Here is a 19,821-nt window from a genome sequence, read left to right as displayed (position 1 = left end):
TCTGTATATATTTCAGATGGGAGGGTATGCTTCACAAGTACACTAAGTTTTATTCGGAGCAGTGAAGGTGTTTCAGGTAGATAGTGTTTCATAATGCTGAACATTCTTCTTTGGTTTCTGTTAAAGGGACATTCCTGAGTTTACTGCAATTTTTAAGATGTCATCAACTAACAGACTTTTCTAATATTTGTACTTACGTAAATTTCATTTTATTTCCTAAAATAGTTTTTTTCGTTCGTACGTACGAAATTATTTGAAGACAAAATCCAATTTGGGCGTCTTACAAATATTAAGACGACCAGAAACACATTGAATATACAGACACTGATATTCTAAACAAGAAAATATATTTAATATGTAAGTTTAGTCGTAGAAATATTTTATTAGTCGGAAACATTTAACAATGCAGCAAACTCAGGAATGTCCTTTTAATACATTTACTTTTTAAACCTGTTATACTATTATGACGTGAAAGGGTTTAGATAGAATGATTTTTTTTCTCGTCATTGTAATGGAAATGGCAACAGCACTAGATGGGGTCCCATCTGTCAGAAGATCAGTAACTGGCTTAGGGCCCAGTCAGAATAATTATATTCTCTGACAATTGTGTGATGGTAATACAACATGATGAATTCACACATATGGACCTTACTTCTAATGAGATGTGGGATTCGTTGATGTTGTGCATGGCTATCTTGGAACAACGATGTAACACATTCAATGACAAAATTTAATTTAAATAAAATACTTAAGTGTTGGAAGATGTGCATGTAATGATAGAGTTTTTACATTGATTTTCCTTTTTGTCTTTAACGTTTAAAACACATGGAATATATAGTTCATGTACTATATTTCTTCGTTGGACTAATCTTCATATTAAGAGATAGTGAGCATTGTAATATCAATAGTTTAATTTTCGATTCGACTTCTAATTCATACTATACCCATTTTATTATTCAATTTAACAAACATGGGGAACATTCAAAGCAATTTCTACAATTCGTATATACATAATACCTCGTACGACTTCTGCAATTTCATATGATACTATGTTTTCTGTATATATTTCAGATGGGAGGGTATGCTTCACAAGTACACTTCTAGTTTTATTCGGAGCAGTGAAGGTGTTTCAGGTAGATATCCTTTCATAATGCTATGTTTTCTTCTATGGTTCAGATGGGAGGGTATGACAAGTCACTGAGTTTTATTCGGAATTTTTAAGATGTTTCAACTAACAGAGACTTTTTAATGCTTGTACATTCTTCTTTGGTTTCTGTTCCTGGGACATATTGAGTTTACTGTATATTTAACATGTTTATATTAAACATGTTTCGGATCGTTCTAATATTTGTACTAACGTAAATTTCATTTTATTTCCTAAAATGGGTTTTTTCGTTCGTATGTACAAAATTATTTGAAGACAAAATCCAATTTGGGCGTCTGACAAATATTAAGATGACCAGAAACACATTGAATATACAGACACTGATATTCCAAACAAGAAAATATATTTAATATGTAAGTTTAGTCATAGAAAATTTTTATTAGTCGGAAACATTTAACAATGCAGCAAACTCAGGAATGTCCTTTTAATACATTTACTTTTTAAACCTGTTATACTATTATGACGTGAAAGGGTTTAGATAGAATGATTTTTTTTCTCGTCATTGTAATGGAAATGGCAACAGCACTAGATGGGGTCCCATCTGTCAGAAGATCAGTAACTGGCTTAGGGCCCAGTCAGAATAATTATATTCTCTGACAATTGTGTGATGGTAATACAACATGATGAATTCACACATATGGACCTTACTTCTAATGAGATGTGGGATTCGTTGATGTTGTGCATGGCTATCTTGGAACAACGATGTAACACATTCAATGACAAAATTTAATTTAAATAAAATACTTAAGTGTTGGAAGATGTGCATGTAATGATAGAGTTTTTACATTGATTTTCCTTTTTGTCTTTAACGTTTAAAACACATGGAATATATATTTCATGTACTATATTTCTTCGTTGGACTAATCTTCATATTAAGAGATAGTGAGCATTGTAATATCAATAGTTTAATTTTGAATTCGACTTCCATTTCATACTATACCCATTTTATTGTTCAATTTAACAAACATGGGGAACACTCAAAGCAATTTCTACAATTTGTATATACATAATTACCTCGACCTGCTCTAATCCTATGACAACTATGTTTTCTGTATATATTTCAGATGGGAGGGTATGCTTCACAAGTACACTAAGTTTTATTCGGAGCAGTGAAGGTGTTTCAGGTAGATAGTGTTTCATAATGCTGAACATTCTTCTTTGGTTTCTGTTAAAGGGACATTCCTGAGTTTACTGCAATTTTTAAGATGTCATCAACTAACAGAGACTTTTCTAATATTTGTACTAACGTAAATTTCATTTTATTTCCTAAATTTTATTTTATTTCCTGATATTCTAAACAAGAAAATATATTTAATATGTAAGTTTAATCGTAGAAATATTTTATTAGTCGGAAACATCTTACAATGCAGTAAACTCGGGAATGTCCCTTCAACCCGATGGCGAACCCTCGACTGTTGAGAAATATAGATACATTTTACTCAATAGAACCATTAGAAATATATATTTATTTTTCCTGCTTGCCAGCAACACATCATGGACATTAACCTGACAGATAATTTTACTCAATTGAAGTATTAAAAATTAATTTAATTTCCTTCTTTCTTTTCTTTTTTCTTTTCTTTTGCTTTTGCCAGTAGCACATCATGGGCATTAACCTGACGGCGAACCCTCGCCTGCGAATGCTGTACGTGGTGTGGGGGGTCATCGAAAACCTGCTCTTCAGCGGTCTCATCTACGGCTGGGGCTCCCTCGTCTTCGTCCTCAAAGACGAGGGCATCTACGCCGACCTCTGCGAATGCACCGACAACTGCACCTACAGCAAGACCATGTCCACGACGACGACGACTCCTGTTACTGCGACGAACCTGACCCCAACGATCGGCGGTGACGTCAAAGGGAAAGGGTGTAAAGAGCAGGACTCGATGCTGTCGCTGGTGTTCACGGTGGCGTCGTTCTTCTCGTGTGTGGGAAGCGCCGTCATGGGACACATCAACTACAAGTTTGGAACGAGAGTCACTCGCATTTGTGCTTCGTAAGTTATAACTGAACATACGTTTATATATTTATTTTTTAGGCGCCCAATAGCAAAATTAGGAGCCATGTTTATATACCGATAGTATATGTATGCATGTGTGTGTGTGTGTGTGTGTGTGTGAGAGAGAGAGAGAGAGAGAGAGAGAGAGAGAGAGAGAGAGAGAGAGAGAGAGAGAGAGAGAGAGAGAGAGAGAGAGAGAGAGTCGGTTTATATATTTCGTTTCTGCCATTAGTCTACTGATAATGAATTCACTTGAACCAGGCACGGCACTAGGATTTGTTTAATAGGAGTGGGACCTAGCCCTAGTACTCTAACGGTAATGAGCGTCATAACTGTCCAAATATCCGTCTATCTCTCTTACACGGCTAGGGTGGGACCATAAGGTTAATGTCACATTTTTCATTGGCTTTGATAACCAAAACACCTTACTTTATACAAAGTGAAAAGTAATTACATGCCCCCCCCCCCCCCCCCCCCCCCCCCACCAAAAACAAAAAACAAACCCAAGTGGGGAGGCGGGGCTTTTGGGTCGCCGCCTAATTCTGCGCCTGCAGATGTCACAGTAAGAGTTGAAGTATGTTTTATTACTTTTTTATCCTATTGTATCAACATTAAAACGGTAATCTTTATCATCTTAAACATTGCTAATTTTCCAAATTCGCCCACCTCTTGAAAGCTCGTCCCCTTTCAGATATCCTTTCCTACAGGGCCGATGATGTCTGTTTTTTGCAAGGATTCCCAGTTTGAATATCAAAATACCAAACTTTGTAAGTTATTTTAGGAACAAAATTATTTAATCTATTGCCCTATTTTGGAACTTAAAATAAAAGTTCAAATATTCTAGAGGTGTGTGCGTGTGGTGTCGTGGTGGTTGTGGTGGTGTGTGTGTGTGTGTGTGTGTGCGTCTGTCTGTCTGCGTGTAGTGTGGTGTGTGTGTGTGTGTGTCTGTCTGCGTGTAGTGTTGTGTGGTGCGTGTGTGTGTGTGTGTGTGTGTGTGTGTGTGTGTACATTATTGGTTTTGGTAACTCTTATGTGATATCCATCAATAATGTAAAAATGTAATAACTACTTTCTGGAGCAACTAAATTGAAATTGTTATTTTAATACGTTTGCATCAATACATTACAGTAATTTAATTATATATGTAGACATAGTGCAGGGCGCACATCAAGTCAATTACTTTTCTTTATTTGCAGGGAGAGTTGCTTTCGTCTATTTAGCAAATTTAAAATGGCGGGCAAATGTTTTATGTTGTCGTTGTAAGATTTATTTTGTTAATAAAGATGCAAGTACTTCAATCGGGATTTAGTGTGAGTGCGGTAGGTTATACATTTTTGGTTTGTGTGTCCATTTGTTGCACTATTTCGGTTGAGAAACGCTTGAAACATGGCGCCACTAGTTTTGAATACCAGGTAAATATAGGGTATGTAACAATATTCGGACGTAGAAAGAACCACACTTTCTACGTCTCTTCGGACTTCAGGCATATTAGCAGCCGATAGTGCTTAAACTAATTAATATACACATGTTTTAACTGCCCGATCAGGGCCCTCTTTTTCTGAAGCGATCTTAATGCTAAGATCACCGGCCTCGGTGGTGTCGTGGTTAAGCCATTGGGCGTAAGGTTGGTAGGTACATAGTTCGCAGCTCGGTACCGGCTCAGAGGGTAAGGCCACTACACCCTCTTCTTTCTCATTAACCAGTAATATAACCACTAACAACTAATCCACTGCCCTGGACAGACAGCTCAGATAGCTGAGGTGTGTACCCAGGACAGCGTGCTTAAACCTTAATTGAATATAAGCACGAAAATAAGTCGAAATGAATGCTAAGATTACCTTAAGTGCATAGCTACCTTCAGCACTTAAGGTGATCTTAGCACTAAGATCGCTTCGTTTTAACGACTTAGCAGGTGATTAGTAAACCTCTCTTTTTCATACTTTTCGACTTACACTATTTGCATGGTCTAACTAAAATCATTACGATTTAGCGTTTCTGACAATATTACATTCTATAAGCCGTTTCTACAAGTCGCACAGTAAGAACATGCCATTAACAAAAGCACATCGTGGCTGAACATTAAGCAGAATCGAGATAGGGCTGGCGTGGGGCGGGGGTGGATGGGGGCGTATTACGTGTTTTAGGTTTTCTTATTCAATGTTGATAAATTTATAACCGTCTTTAACAGGTTGGCATTTGTTGCTGGTTGCTTGATGGTAGCTTTCGTCAGTGTCGGTAAGTTAAGAGAGTATGTGTACGTCAGAATTATTTTTAGTGATATTGGGGATTCTACCAGTGCCATGGTGGCAGAAAGTTTCTCTTATAGCACTCCAAGTGTTTTCAGGGGTATAACGTGGGCGGGGCCACCGGGGCCGTTGCCCCGGGCACAAAATTTTGGACAGGTGAAAGGGACTCGGGGAGTGCTAACGGTCCATTGGTTAGGGGGCGCAATACTTGCCTTGCCCCGGGCGCTTGCAACCCACGCTACGCCACTACAGGTGTCACAAATAATATAAAAGTACTAGTATGTGTAAATAACGAGAACTTATATACAGTAATCAATGACTGTGACAATGAAGCTTTGTGACCATTTCTTGACTTCGATAATTCCTAGTCTAACAATTATCTATGATATAATCTATGTTATCTATAATATAATGAGCAAGTCCTTTTTAACAATAAACTGACCGCTTCTTCTTTTTTGATTTGTTCTGCCCACCGCCTTCTTTATACTTACCCAATGCCGGACTTCGCAAATATCTTTTCTTCGCCCAGGTCCAGTCGACTACCTTGCACATATTGTTCTAAATATTGGGTACAAAGATGAATTCCATAAATACAACCGTACTGGAGGTCGCCATGTATGTTGCTTAACAAAGAAGTGGCTGTATACACGATCTCGGCTAATGAGGGTTGGCTATCTACACGATGATCATATTTGTTGGGAAAGGCCAATATACCCCATTCAAACTTTCCCGTGGATACCACGGGTTACATCTAGTATATTATTTATTGTAGATGTATAGAGAGTCTCAGTGGTATATAAATAGATAGCATCCTAGGTGTGGCAACCCCCCCCCCACACACACACACACAAAATAAAAAAAAAATAAAAAAAATACCCCCAACCTTGATACTTGGATTTCTCGTTATTTCAGATCTACCATGGTTAATATTCCCAGGACTTTCACTGGTTGGAGCAGCAGGTATTCCCTGGCTATTCACAAATACACAGGTATGCGAAGCAATCGTATCACCCGCCTTGTTAGACTCCCAATACTCGGCACCATTCCTCAACACAAAAATAGAAACTGTCCTGTTAACTGTGTTATTTTGCAATCTCGGGTATATATTTAATACCATGTATATATTAATTAAAACATTTAGAATAGATCCTCACCCAGTTGAGGTTATTTTCTGTAAGCCGCCATTCTTGGATTTATTATTATTTCCAATCTAGGTCATACAGAAACGCATTGATAGATATTACGGAACTGCGAGGGAAAAGAAAGCTTAAAACTAATGATTTCTTTAAAGATACTCGGCACCAGGGGCGTCCGCGGGAGGGGGGGGGGGAGGGGGGATCTAGACTGTCGAGTCATGGTTCTAGTGGGTAAAAGTCATGCTCACCTGACCCCCCACCCCTCACCCCCCTTGCAATCACGCCAGTTGAGCACATTTTAAACTTAGATCATTTGTTGTCTAACATATGGGTATTTCTCTATTTTGTTAAGAGAGGAAACCCGTTGCCGCCATACATAGTAAGCACCCCTGTTGGCATATCTAGGGGCTTTTTTTATTGTGGGGTGGGATAGGGTGTGGTCACGGACATTGGGGGGGGGGGGCAATCACACTGTCTTTGATTCGTGTTATGGGACGACTGGAAAATAGAAAAGATGGTGATTGGGGGGGGGTGGGGGTGGGGGGGGCATGGCCATTGAGCTAGTGCTCCTAGCAACAAATAAACGAGGGATTTTTCATCCTTGGCAATATATATATATATATATATATATATATATATATATATATATATATATATCACGACTGTTGATGTAGCCTACTAGTCGTGGTTCAGTGGTTGGGACGGGGAGTTTGTCTTACCCTAAATATTATGTATGTATCTGTTCAAAAAAGACTAGGCAACGGGACAACAAAAAATACGTGTTTTGTAGGTCTAGGTCAAAATCATCATAATAACTTGCTTTTAACATGAGCAGGTTATTATGCAAAGAGCTGATTCAATTCATCCCAGCATAATATTTACAACAGCAACAAAACAAAAACAAAACTCTGTTCATGGGTGTCCCTATTATGCAGACCTGGATCTATGATTTGTTTTTAAATAGGGGGTTTGTATCATAAACGTAATCTATGAGTTTTTAAATTGGGGGTTTGTAACATAAACGTAATCTACGAGTTTTTATATGGCGGAGTTATAACATAAACGTGATATATAGTTCGGTCACATTAATAAACAATACTCCTCATTCTATACAAAGGTAAACATTATCACATTGGCAAAAAACGGAGGTTGGCTGTGGAGGGCTAAATCCTCACCCGCAGTGTATCAGTTGATACTGAAAACACACGCTGCTAAAACTACTGGCATTTGTTTTCCATCAATAAACATATTGACAATGTTACGGAATTGGGCTGCATATATCACTTGCGACATGATGTAAGGTCAGGTCAGGTCATAAGGCTTAACATGCACAATTAGAGCAAGCTGTTTTAGCGCACGCCTGTCATGGGCACAGGTGCCGGTCTCGACCGGCTCCCCCGTCCTATGATATTAACCTGACATAGTCGTATTATTAGTCCGTTAATTTCAACCCTGCAATTGATGACGGCAATCGTCAAGGCCGTAGAGATTGCCGCAGAGTTTGCATTGGATATTGTAATTCTCCACCGCACGTTTTTTCCATGTACGATATTCGATTTGGGTGTGGGTTTTTTCTGTAAACATTTTTTTAATTGCAGGGCTTGCATACAGTATATGAAAATAAAGTTACAACTAAAGAAGCCTATGATCTTACTTATTCAATATGATCATAGAACGCTTGCGTATCATAAGTTATGAATATGTATTCCTTGAGCTATTTTTGTTGGATATAAATAGATATGATATGCCAATCACATTGGAAAGGAAATGTTTTATTTAACGACGCACTCAACACATTTTATTTACGGTTATATGGCGTCAGTCTTATGGTTAAGGACGACACAGATATTGAGAGAGGAAATCCGCTGTTGCCACTTCACGAGCTACTGTTTTCGATTAGCAGCAAGGGATCTTTTATATGCACCATCCCACAGACAGGGTAGTACATACCACGGCCTTTGTTACACCAGTTGTGGAGCACACATTGAGTCATCGGCTTTATCGTGTTAACAACGAATATGGAATCAAACCCAGCAAATATCACGGAGTTCTCAGTTGTGGTGTTCACAGAAAAAAACCCTACTCTAAATCATCAACTTGTTATTATCTTTTCCTGCGTATAAATACATAGCTGTAGCATGTTGCCAAAGACCCTCTACTTTATTTATATAATGTAATGTGCTGTGTCAGAGTTTGTAACATGTATTCAGGTAACTGTGTCCTTCATAAATGTACCGCTATATTTCTGTTTGGCTAAATGGAACTTGAATTGGGCTAAAACATTTCTTATTAAATTCTCCTGAACCCCATAAAACACAAAAACAAACAAAAACAAACAAACAAACCTGATTACTACACCTTGTCCCTTACTTCAGTGTTCTAGCTATCATCGTCAAATAAAAATACAAAATCTTGCTTTCCTCTCAAAGCGTGTACAGTGTTGTTACGAGTCTGAATTTCTAACTAAAAAACGTTTGACAATACATTGTTAGGCCACAGTTGTGAAAGCCGATAGCAGTAACGTGGTATGTTTTTTCTTTTCTATTGTTAGTCGATATGACTGCAGACGAGCGGACAGGCAGTCTTACAAAGCTTGAATGCGAAGTAATCCTCGCGCCGTCACGCACATAACCACACACAACCTAGCAAACACCTAGTTTAAAGTAGACCATCATGATAACTTCGACAGAACGTAAATGTTTTAAAGTAATTTTTGCCTTTGCAAATACCCAGACCAAGATACATATAGTTTTAACGGATGTCAGTAGTCCTTATCAATGACACATTGATTGCATCTTTATAATATGGCACAGAGTAAACTAGCAACACTGGTTATTTGGTCTATGTAGGCATAACTGTGTTTTGTTAAAAGCATGTCTGCAAAAGCTACTTAATGAAATCTATCTAGACCTTGACATGTAATAACAGCCATTTTTAAATGCAGTGAGCAACTTGTTACAAATATATCCTTTTTTTTATTTTATTATTATTATTATTTTTTTTCTTTTTTTTCTAATCATTCTCTTTTTTTCATTTGTTGATTTGTTTTAATTATTTAATTTATTTATTTTAAATTACATTTGGGCATTATATTAAATGGTATAAATACTATATATAATAGAAAAAAGAATAGGATTTTTTAGTTGATCCAACCTTTTGTAAAACATTTTAATAGTTAAAGTTTTATTTTATTTAACGACACCACTGGAGCATATTGATTTATTAATAATCGGCTATTGGATGCGAAAGATTTGGTAATTTTGAAATTTAGTCTTAGAGAAAAACCTGCTACTTTTTCCTTTAGTAGCAAAGGATCGTTTATATACACCATCCCACAGACAGGATAGCACATACCACGGCACATACTAGTCGTGTTGCACTGGCTGGAACGAGATTTTTTTTAATAGTGTTTGTATTTAGTACATTAGTACAATAATACTGCATACGGCGATGAATGTACTGTTTTATCAAGCATTCACAATAATATATTTGGGTTTAGAAATTGATTGCCACCCTCCCTCCAAAAACGTTTTGTAAATTAAAACCAGCATATATATTTCTACATATAGGATATTTATGAATGTAAAAACATTCGATTATATCCAGTACTTGTCTCAAAAATAAGATTTTCGTGTAAAAAATTCCCTACAATTAAATTAGCGCCCTGCCCCATCAAAATCCTAACTAGAACACTGCTTACTCCTTACCAACGCGAAATAATTTAATCTAAGTCTATGCATAAGAAAACAGTCCATCTTGTATATAATATATGTACGTATTTCGTATTTGTTTTTCGTTCAGATTTCCATCCTGTTCACGACTGGTAGTTCTACGGTGGTAGGATTGTTATGTGGCGCCTTCGACTGTTCAGCGGCCGTTCAACTTATCGTCAAGGTTATTTCATTCAGTTCAACTTATTTTCGTGCTTATATCCAATTATGGTTCAAGCACGGTGTCCTGGGCACACACACCGTAGCTATCTGGGCTGTCTGTCCAGCACAGTGAGTTATATTAGTTGTTAGTGGTTTAGTGATAGAGAAGAGGGTGTACGTGTCTTATGCCTACCCACCGAGTTGTTAAAACTCGCTCTGGATGGGAGGCGGTACGGGCTTAACCATGACACCACCGATCGAGGCCAGTGTCAAGATTGTTGACAACGTTGTCTTCAGTGGGGTTACTCTACATCTCATGACATCATCTGGTTATGTTCAAAGTCTTGGTTTTCAGAGTAACAAAGTATTAATCTTTTTGTGTGTGTAGTTTTTTGTGGGTTTTTTTGTGGTGGTGGTGGTGGTGGTGGGGGGGGGGGGGGTGTTTCTTAAAAAACCTGTACAAATTTGATAAGAAAGTAGTGTTATTTATTTATTCAAATTATATAGCTTTCATTATCCCTGTATGTGCCTCAATCTCGTTGGCTCGACCTCGGAAGGGTCGATCACACCGCAACGCTCGAACCAAAAACGAAGTCCCGAGTTTTGTGTCGGTAAACCCTTATATTAACTGATGATGGGTCGAATACGTCCAGACTCGACTATAAGGCTTCGCTCAAACTAAATTATCGGTCCCGTCTGTGTTATTAGCTATATTTCCCTCGAACTGGTGATACATCAAATATCAAATGGAAAACCACCGAAAAGGACCAACAATTGCCGCGTTTGCGCAGTTGGTTATTACAACCTTTGGATTATAATAATTTAGGCGGAACGAGTTATAGATGGATCGGATAATCGCAACACTAGCCAAGCGATCCTTTCTTTGCCATACCTGTCATGTCGTGTATTCAGCCAGCAGCTATCGGTAAAAGTCTTTCAAGTACAGCTAGTGTCAAGGTGCCTTTTCGATGAAGCGTGATACCAGTCAAACAATTGGCCTCGGCGTCTGAACACGTCTACCAGACCAGTTTTCAATGAAACCAGGGGCGAGGTACTCAGCTATCATCACTTCAGCAAGGGCTTTCTGCATCACAGGAGTAATTTCTAATAAATCCTTTCACTCTGATATTTTGTTATATAACACATTGATGAAATGTTTAAGTTTGCAGTTAACAAAATAATATGGTAACAGGTCGTTTCGCCTTTATTACTAGTTCACCCGAGTCGTTTTGACCAGGGTTGATTCGTACCTCTAACCGAGTCGTTTCGCCCCATGTTTCGATTCGCACTAATTTTTATTTTGTTAATAAAGTACATTTATTCATTGATTTGTTCTGTATCCATTGATTTTTAGATGCCACACATTGCGTGTTTATATTTACAGATAAAAATAATATTATAATTTTGTTTATTTCCAGTATCATTTACTCAAGCCATATACATGAAATACGTACAGGCCTTAGATAATATATAGACAATGTATTCACATTAATAATTAATTTATGAAGTCACACTGCATGCTACTGATGTGCTGTGGTTTCTTATTAAATATACCGGTACTACATACTCAGCTGAGGTTAAACTGAACCATCAATTGGTACCCATGAGATTTAGGGCGAACCAACCCTGGGTGAATAGGACTAAGGGCGTAACAACGCAGAGTTCGGAATGGTTTGTGAGGTCGAAACGACCCGGATTCGAATAATATGCCATCTAATTTTTGCGAGAATAGATACGCCCCGCTACACATTGGCCCAAACGTTTCGGCCCCTGTAATCTAGTCGTTTCGGCCCCGGTTTAAGTGGTTGTTTTAAAAACATCAAAGTATTCAGTCACTTGTGTTTTGTTATTAAATTTTATCGTAAGTATTGTAATTTCATGACTGGTATCTCTTTCTTTTTTTATTTGCTTTCTCTCTTTTTGTGATTAATACTTAGTATTATTTTTGCTAATGGAAAATAATATCCAGAGTGTTTGAATCCATAAATAAGAGCCAACCAACCAAAACTGTATTTAGCTTTGATAATCCAAAAATGAAAATGAACTGAAAGGCATTCACAGCATTGTGTAAGTACAATTGAATAAATGATAAATAAAATGTTTTCGTCCTACTTAAAATATTTCCATGTAGACCCCACCCATAATAGGGGTGCTTTCCATGTGGCTAGAATTGGAACCACAAGGGTTTACATGTGTACAGAAACGTAAGTACGATCACAAATAATGTTTTCATGCGAGCACTAACACCCAGGTTTGGAGTCGGTATCTGGATTAAAACATTAATTCCTCGACTGGGGCGATCCGAACCCAGTACCCACCAGCCTGGAGACCCATGGCATTAACCACTGCGCCACTGAGGCCGGTAGGTAAATTGAAAGTAGCATCATAAAGACATGTTCTAGTTCAGTTCAGTTCAACTTTATTTTCGTGCTTATATCCTGATTAAAGTTCAACCAAAATGTCCTGGACACAAATCTCAGTGTTCTAGCATTTAAAAGAAACAGCAAAAACACACCTTACCACAGTTCCTGAAGCTGTTTGTGATAGCATCGTGGGTTAAAACAAAATCTCGATCTTGTATCACTTTCTACCACTTGAATCGTTAGTGAAACAATGTTAAAACGTTGATATACAAATTATGAAAGTCTAAACATTAAACGTAAGTTTTATAGAACTTATTTTTTTAAAAGATATTGTATCATGATATTCTAACATGAACGCGATGACGTACACTGTTTCTGTGTGTATGTGTGTAAAATGTCACGGTGTATAATAAGTATGTAGGCCTGTTGTATGTATTTTTATTTCGCGCGCATAATTAATGCAAGTTGAATTCGACAAATTAATGTTACAAATTTATTTTTATTTATGTTATTACCGGTGTTACTAGCATGGTATCTGTATACACGAACACTAGATCGCCGTATATTGCATTAGGGGCCGACATCACCTGGGGCCGAAACGTCCTGACAGTGACCTATCTAATTCAACTTTCTAACTTATGTTACGGAAATATCCGATGTTGACCGAATGGTTACGGTCGAACACCCGAAAAGCGAACACTTTCTCGAGCACTGAGGTGTCGATCCAACGATATTCAATTTTAATTATGAAATGGCAATGACAATTTACTATATTTAATTTTTTAAAAAACCATAGGGGAACACCAGTATTAATCTCAATTATAAAATTGTGACGGTTTAAAAGCTATGAAGGAATGTCAATGTCATAGTGAATTAAAGGGAAACATTCAACTGAGTTTGTATTATTGTAAGATGTTTCCGACTAATAAAATATTTCTACGATTAAACTTACATATTGAATAAATTTTCTTGTTTACGTTTATCAGTGTCAGTATATCACAATGTGTTTCTGGTCGTCGTAATATTTGTAAGAAAACAAAACTGGATTTTGTGATCAAATGATTTCGTACATACGTTTTTAGGAAATAAGAGAAAATTTAACCTAGTATAAATCTTAGAACGATCATAAGCTCAATATAGCTTAATACAAAATATTTTTGAAATGTAATTACAATCTTTAAAAAGTCTCTGTTAGTTGATATTCATCATAAAAAGAGCAGCAAACTCAGGAATGTCCCTTTGGAAATGACGTCAGGTTCGAAGACGTTACATATTATATGTCCGAACATTACATACGTGGACATCGTACCATTTTTTATTAGCTAAAACATAAATGCAAAAATTGAAATGTTTTATTTGAAACAAAAAATGCAAACAAAAACCACCAACCCCAAACGTTTGCCAACAATAAACCCAAAAAACCTCGAAACAAATCTAATTACAAAACAAACAAGAAACTTAAAGTACCCCATCTGAAAACCCCCACATAGTTTGACCCCCAATTTTATATATTCATATTACTGGTAGGATATACATATATTATATTTGTTTGCACACAATCCCCCCACACACACACCACACCACCTCACCACATCTATATATATGATTCCAGTAATAGTATACTATATAAATTATAATGTTATATTTTCATAACATCAAAATGATGTGGTTTAGCCCTTTTTTTTACCAGTTTGCCAGAGTCATTTCCACTTTTTTTTTTTAAAGATTTATAAATAAGGAAAGAAAAGGAACAATAACCCAATAACACCCCCTCCACCCAAATATTATTTTAATAGTATTTTGTGTACATTTGATAGATGTTTGGCTGTGTAAAAGCTGCAAATTTCTTTTCTTACTAGTCCAAGTGCCAAAAATACCATACATGTATGTCAAATACTAAGTACTAAAGTACCTATACTATAGGATCTGCGGAGGCTCTTTAAACAGACATTCCTGTTGTTTCCTATTTGTTGATTTAAAAATAAGTGCAAAACATATTAAGCTTAGCTACATGAATTTATTGTCTTGTTGGGACAGGACAAGCAGACTACAAAATGGAAACAATAAGAAAAGTGCCATATTCGTATTCAGATGATGAAACAAAGTTTTTTTTTAATGTTTTCCTTAGTAAAAAAAAAAAAGTAACACGTGTCAATGTGTCAGACTGTACTTGGAACTTGGAAAGGTTTTGGGGGGTTTGTTTTACATAATTGTGATTTATATTTCTAAATTATGATGCTTTGCATGTTGTTGGTTTTATATTTTTAAACATTTATAAATGCTTTCCGTTTACATACATTTGGGTTCATACCCCCCATCACCCACCCCCCCCCATCCCCCCCACACACAAAAATTCTTAACAAACAGCCCAGATAGCTAATGAATGTGTTTGAACTTTAAAATGAATGTTAAAATGATATGGGTTTTTTTTTGGTCACCAACAGCCAATATTAAGCTACATTGACTTCTCTCTCGCAAACCACCAACAACGAACTATGAACTCATTATCCTTCACAAACAGCCCAGATAGCCGAGGAGCGTTCTTGAACCTTAAAATGAATGTTAAAATGATACGGGTTTTTTGTGCCAATATTAAGCTAGTGGTGTATGGTGTGCTTGTAAAATGTTCTGAATTTTGTTCGCGAGATATGTTTACATTTTTATAACTATGGATCTTATAAACATTACTTCAATTACTTTTTTCAATCATCATAACTTTATAAGTATAATTTAAATTTTGATTTTTTTTTTAGCACTTCATATTAGAAGATAATGTTTTCTGTACAACTGATATGATGATATTGTTTAAATCACACATTAAATTTTACGATTAAGATCTCCATAAACAACCCCATGAAATTTCGTACCTCATTATAATTAATAGCATTTCAGGTACATTATAATATTATGATGGATATTAAGATTCTCATAGAATGGCAACACAATGCACCTAAAGTCATTGAAGATTTGTGTCTAAGACTGTCGAGTTTCATAAGCACAGGCCCAGAACACATCTGATGCAGGATGAAACCCTTTTCCAGATTGTCAGCATTGATTGTGTACACATACCACTCTTATAATGACACATTTAAGCTATACGTCCAACGAATTGCATATACTTACGGTTTTCTGGGAATTCTTTATTAGGATATTAAAAAAATTAATCAAAGCTAATGTTGCCACATGTCCAGCTTACCCTTTTATTCAACAAATCTAAACGATGGTGACTGACTTTATAGTGATTTAACAAGTTGTAATACAATTTTGGCATGACTGTTCATAACAAAAAGCCACCTAAACACAAAATCATGTTGGCCCGTGTCAAATCTATTAATGATGATCTTCAGCCTGGAGTGGGAATATGATCTGATTTCATTCATATGTCAAGGATCACTTGTGTTCAAATTTACATTCATTTCTAGACATGTCAGAAGTCACGTTTTACAATGTACTTTCATTTCATTTGTTTATTATTATTATTATTATTATTATTATTATTATTATATTTTTTGGTTTAATTTAGAGAATACAAGCAATGAGAAAGATACCGGCAAACGTACACTAAAGAGTTGTATGATGTCCCGTGCTTATCTGCTACACGTCTTCTGGCTGTGCATTCTACAGCTGCGCTTCTAGGTAGTACTATACCAAATAACTTCCGGCTGGGTCAAAGCTCGAGGTGCACCCAACTTTTGATAGAGAAGTGAACACCAGAAGTCCTGTGATTGGTTATAAATGTGAGTGTGTTGGTTGTAAAAAATAATAGTTTCATCTGGGTAAAATAAATGTGCAATTTTATTTCATCTAGTACCAATGTGTGAAGTAGCCTTGTGCTTGAAACATGTATGGGGTACCTGTAAAAAAAAGTACTCGAATTTTGTGCGAAACTAGGGTAGTCATAGACGCTACCCGTTATCTCAGAAACGAGCAGCTTGAACCCCATTTTTTTCTGATTCACTTTAAGTGTAAGGGGTGGTAGTATTTATATCCGTGGCGTTTATGTCGGTTGATACGTTGCAGGTAGGAGTTTTAGCCGCATATGTTACTATTGTCGTCTATGGGATTTGATTTGGTAGTATACGCCCTCTACTACTACTTCAGCTCTCTCAATCCATGGATTAACAACATCCTCGATGGAGACAAGAACCAAGGTACTAAACTTTGTAGCAACCTCTCTTGTCATCGCAAAGCTTTAATAATGTTGTCACAGGCGATATGAGATGTTTAGAAAGACATTAGAGGTTTCTATCTCAGCTCCATAACATAAATGTAAGGTATGCTAACAGTAAAGCAGTATTTACCCCCATGTGTCTTAGTTCCTTTATTCCTCCTTTCCACATATACATGTACATACACACATGCACACAGAACGAGACAAACAGTGACAGAGAGAGAGAGAGAGAGAGAGAGAGAGAGAGAGAGAGAGAGAGAGAGAGAGAGAGAGAGAGAGAGAGAGAGAGAGAGAGAGAGAGAGAGAGAGACCTTTAGGTAAAAAAATCTTTTTCATTATTTCAGTGAGTTTCTACACCAACATCTCACTTTACTTGATGCTGGGCAGTATCATAACATCACCACTTGTTGGTATTTTGTATTCAAAAGTAAGTTTAAAAAACCATAGTAGCCTACGACTAAGTGTTAGCGGTATATTGCAGCTTGAACGATTGTACACAGAAGCAGCTTGTTGGAGTCATTACAGCCAATTGGCATCGATGGCACAGTGGTCAAAGCTGGCAGGTGCTGGATTCGTATCTCGGTACCAGCTCCAAGCTAATATGAGTCACTAACCGTGTATTCGAAACTGCATTCATAAACTGCATTCGTGAACTGCCGAGAACCCGAAAAATATAAAATTACATTCCAAAATTTCATCGCAGGACCATTATAATAGCAGTCAGCCTTATTAGATTTGATAATAAAATAAATTTATAAATAGTAGTAAATGAAATTATTTGGATATATTTTTTGGTGTGAACATGTAATTCAAGGTATAAAATTTACATTGCACAAGAAAAATAAAAAAGTAATTTTGGGTCATTATGTAATTGAGATTTCCCCTTTAACTATTATTTCAGACAAACGATCCGAGAAATGTCGGCAGCTGATGCCTTCTGTCTTGCCTCTGACGTTAGCCGTTGTTCTAGCCAGTGTTCTCTCTGTCCTCGCCCTGATCCCGGTGGAGGAAATCCTTTATTTGACCTTCATCACACTGACGATATTCCGATCATTCCTCTATGCAATGGCGGCTGCCTTTATCAGCGAAATGTGAGTGATTCGGAATGTGTTTCTATTTCTGAATTTAAACATTAAAAACATGTCTTTATTATATAAATTTATGTGGACATGTTGTAGCTTATTTGAAGGATCAGTCGACTTCAGTAAACCGATTGTGGGTTTTTTCCCTCTGTTCCAACCACATTACGGGGAATACTACACGAGCGACCGTTAGATACTATTTACCTTACACCATGTTGTTTCAGAATGTTATTATTTTGAATAAATCTTTGCACATTAATATTCTCTTCATTGTACAGATTCCCTAACGAATATTTTGGCTTGATGTATGGAGTCCTAATCGTTGCTGGTGGTATTTTTGGTTTCTTCCAGTTTGCCCTCTTTCAGTGGGCAAAGGCAACAGACTTTGATCAGGCAGGTTCAGCATAATAAGTATTAATTATGTGTGGCTTAATACAAGCATATACTATTATTGCTTTCTGCAATATTTAATTCTAATGAGCTCTGTCCCGTGCTAGTTTTGATTTAGTAAACTAGTATGGGTGTGGCAGTCCTCTTTGTAGGGGTACAAGAGGGATAAGATACCCAGTAAAGGATCTCCTCGGGAGTGGCTGTCCTATAGACGAGGCACTAATAGAGGTTCATGAAATCAACCACTATTTTACCAAATGCCTATTCGACTCTGCATTGTGCAGATACTAGTATTCGGCACTGATCATGTATTACGGTTTTGTCGTTCAGAATTAATGGGGGAGGGGGGGGGGGGGGAGGCGGGGTTTAGCTCAGTCGGTTGAGCGCTCGCTTGAGGTGCTTGCGCTGCAGGATGGAACCACCTCAGTGATCCGTTCTCATCCCAACCAGTGCACCACAACTGGTCAAAGGCCGTGGTATGTGCTTTCCTGTCTGTGGGAAAGTGCATATAAAAGATCCCTTGCTGCATTAAGAAAATGTAGCAGGTTTCCTCTATTGACTACGAGTCAGAATTACCAAATGTTTGACATCCAATAGCCAATGATTAATATATCAATGTGCTCTAGTGGTGTCGTTAAAGAAAACAAAAACACCCTTCAGAATTAATGGATGTAAATATTTAGAGAGTAGAGAAAGTGCCAGATCCTGGGGATGATTAGCCCCATATCCCCATATCCCTAAAGTGAAATAAGTAAGCTTGGTGAAAAGAGCCCAGCAATTCATGTTTAATGTGTTAACGATTAAAGTTGCAACGAACAGACACATTGAAGAGACAGTCCTGAGTTTCCAGCCATTGTAAGATGTTTGCGAGCCTTGTTGGCGACTACTATTTCATACTAAATACATTTTCTTGTTTAGAATATCAGTGTCTGTATATTGAATGCGTTTGCGGTCGTATACTAATGTTTGTAGCACTCAAATTTTACTTTAATTCGTGATATATATTTTTTCATACGTACAAGATTACTGGGAGGTAAAATTCCAGTCTGGGCTACTACAAGCATTAGGACAACAACAAGCACCTTGTAAATACAGACACTGATAATTTAAATACGAATATGTATTTAATTTGTATGTTACGTCATCGAAAAGCCTCTATTGGTCGAAAACATTTTACAATGGTTGTAAACTCAGGACTGTCCCTTTAATAGTTATACAGTGCTGTCAGTAAGATCACTTTATATACCAACACTACTACCTAGTCCACCCTCAAGTGAAGCCACCCAGACCCTTCGTCGGCTCCAAATGTAACAGAAAAACTAAACCTCACACTGAGAGTGTCTGTCTAAAATCTCATGAATGGCTGTTGATTTTTCTGTAACATCTAGGATTCGTGTTCC

The 19,821-nt window shown here is 37.0% G+C and overlaps 1 protein-coding gene across 1 annotated transcript; it reads left to right on the top strand.

Annotated features, from left to right (window-relative positions):
• Positions 1 to 2,776: 2,776 nt before the first annotated feature.
• On the top strand, positions 2,777 to 18,714 carry LOC121379625. The gene is made up of 8 exons (XM_041508273.1): positions 2,777 to 3,158; positions 5,350 to 5,563; positions 5,741 to 5,744; positions 6,320 to 6,396; positions 10,345 to 10,533; positions 17,298 to 17,376; positions 17,851 to 18,040; positions 18,310 to 18,714. Exons 1-8 carry the CDS (start codon positions 2,806 to 2,808, stop codon positions 18,437 to 18,439), a joined length of 1,236 nt encoding a protein of 411 aa, XP_041364207.1. The 5' UTR covers positions 2,777 to 2,805; the 3' UTR covers positions 18,440 to 18,714.
• The last annotated feature ends 1,107 nt before the right edge of the window (positions 18,715 to 19,821 follow it).

This window comes from Gigantopelta aegis, chromosome 8 (assembly GCF_016097555.1).
Source record: "Gigantopelta aegis isolate Gae_Host chromosome 8, Gae_host_genome, whole genome shotgun sequence".
Taxonomy (NCBI): Eukaryota; Metazoa; Mollusca; class Gastropoda; order Neomphalida; family Peltospiridae; genus Gigantopelta; species Gigantopelta aegis.
The sequence above is the reverse complement of the archived record's forward strand: the minus strand, read 5'-3'. Positions and strand labels throughout refer to the sequence as shown.

Bases quoted from the DNA above. Each gene is read 5' to 3' on its own strand.
- LOC121379625 (XM_041508273.1), top strand. From the start codon at position 2,806: ATGCTGTACGTGGTGTGGGGGGTCATCGAAAACCTGCTCTTCAGCGGT. The intron at 17,377-17,850 runs GTAAGTTTAAAA...CTATTATTTCAG, and splicing joins TTGGTATTTTGTATTCAAAA to ACAAACGATCCGAGAAATGT. The intron at 18,041-18,309 runs GTGAGTGATTCG...TTCATTGTACAG, and splicing joins GCTGCCTTTATCAGCGAAAT to ATTCCCTAACGAATATTTTG.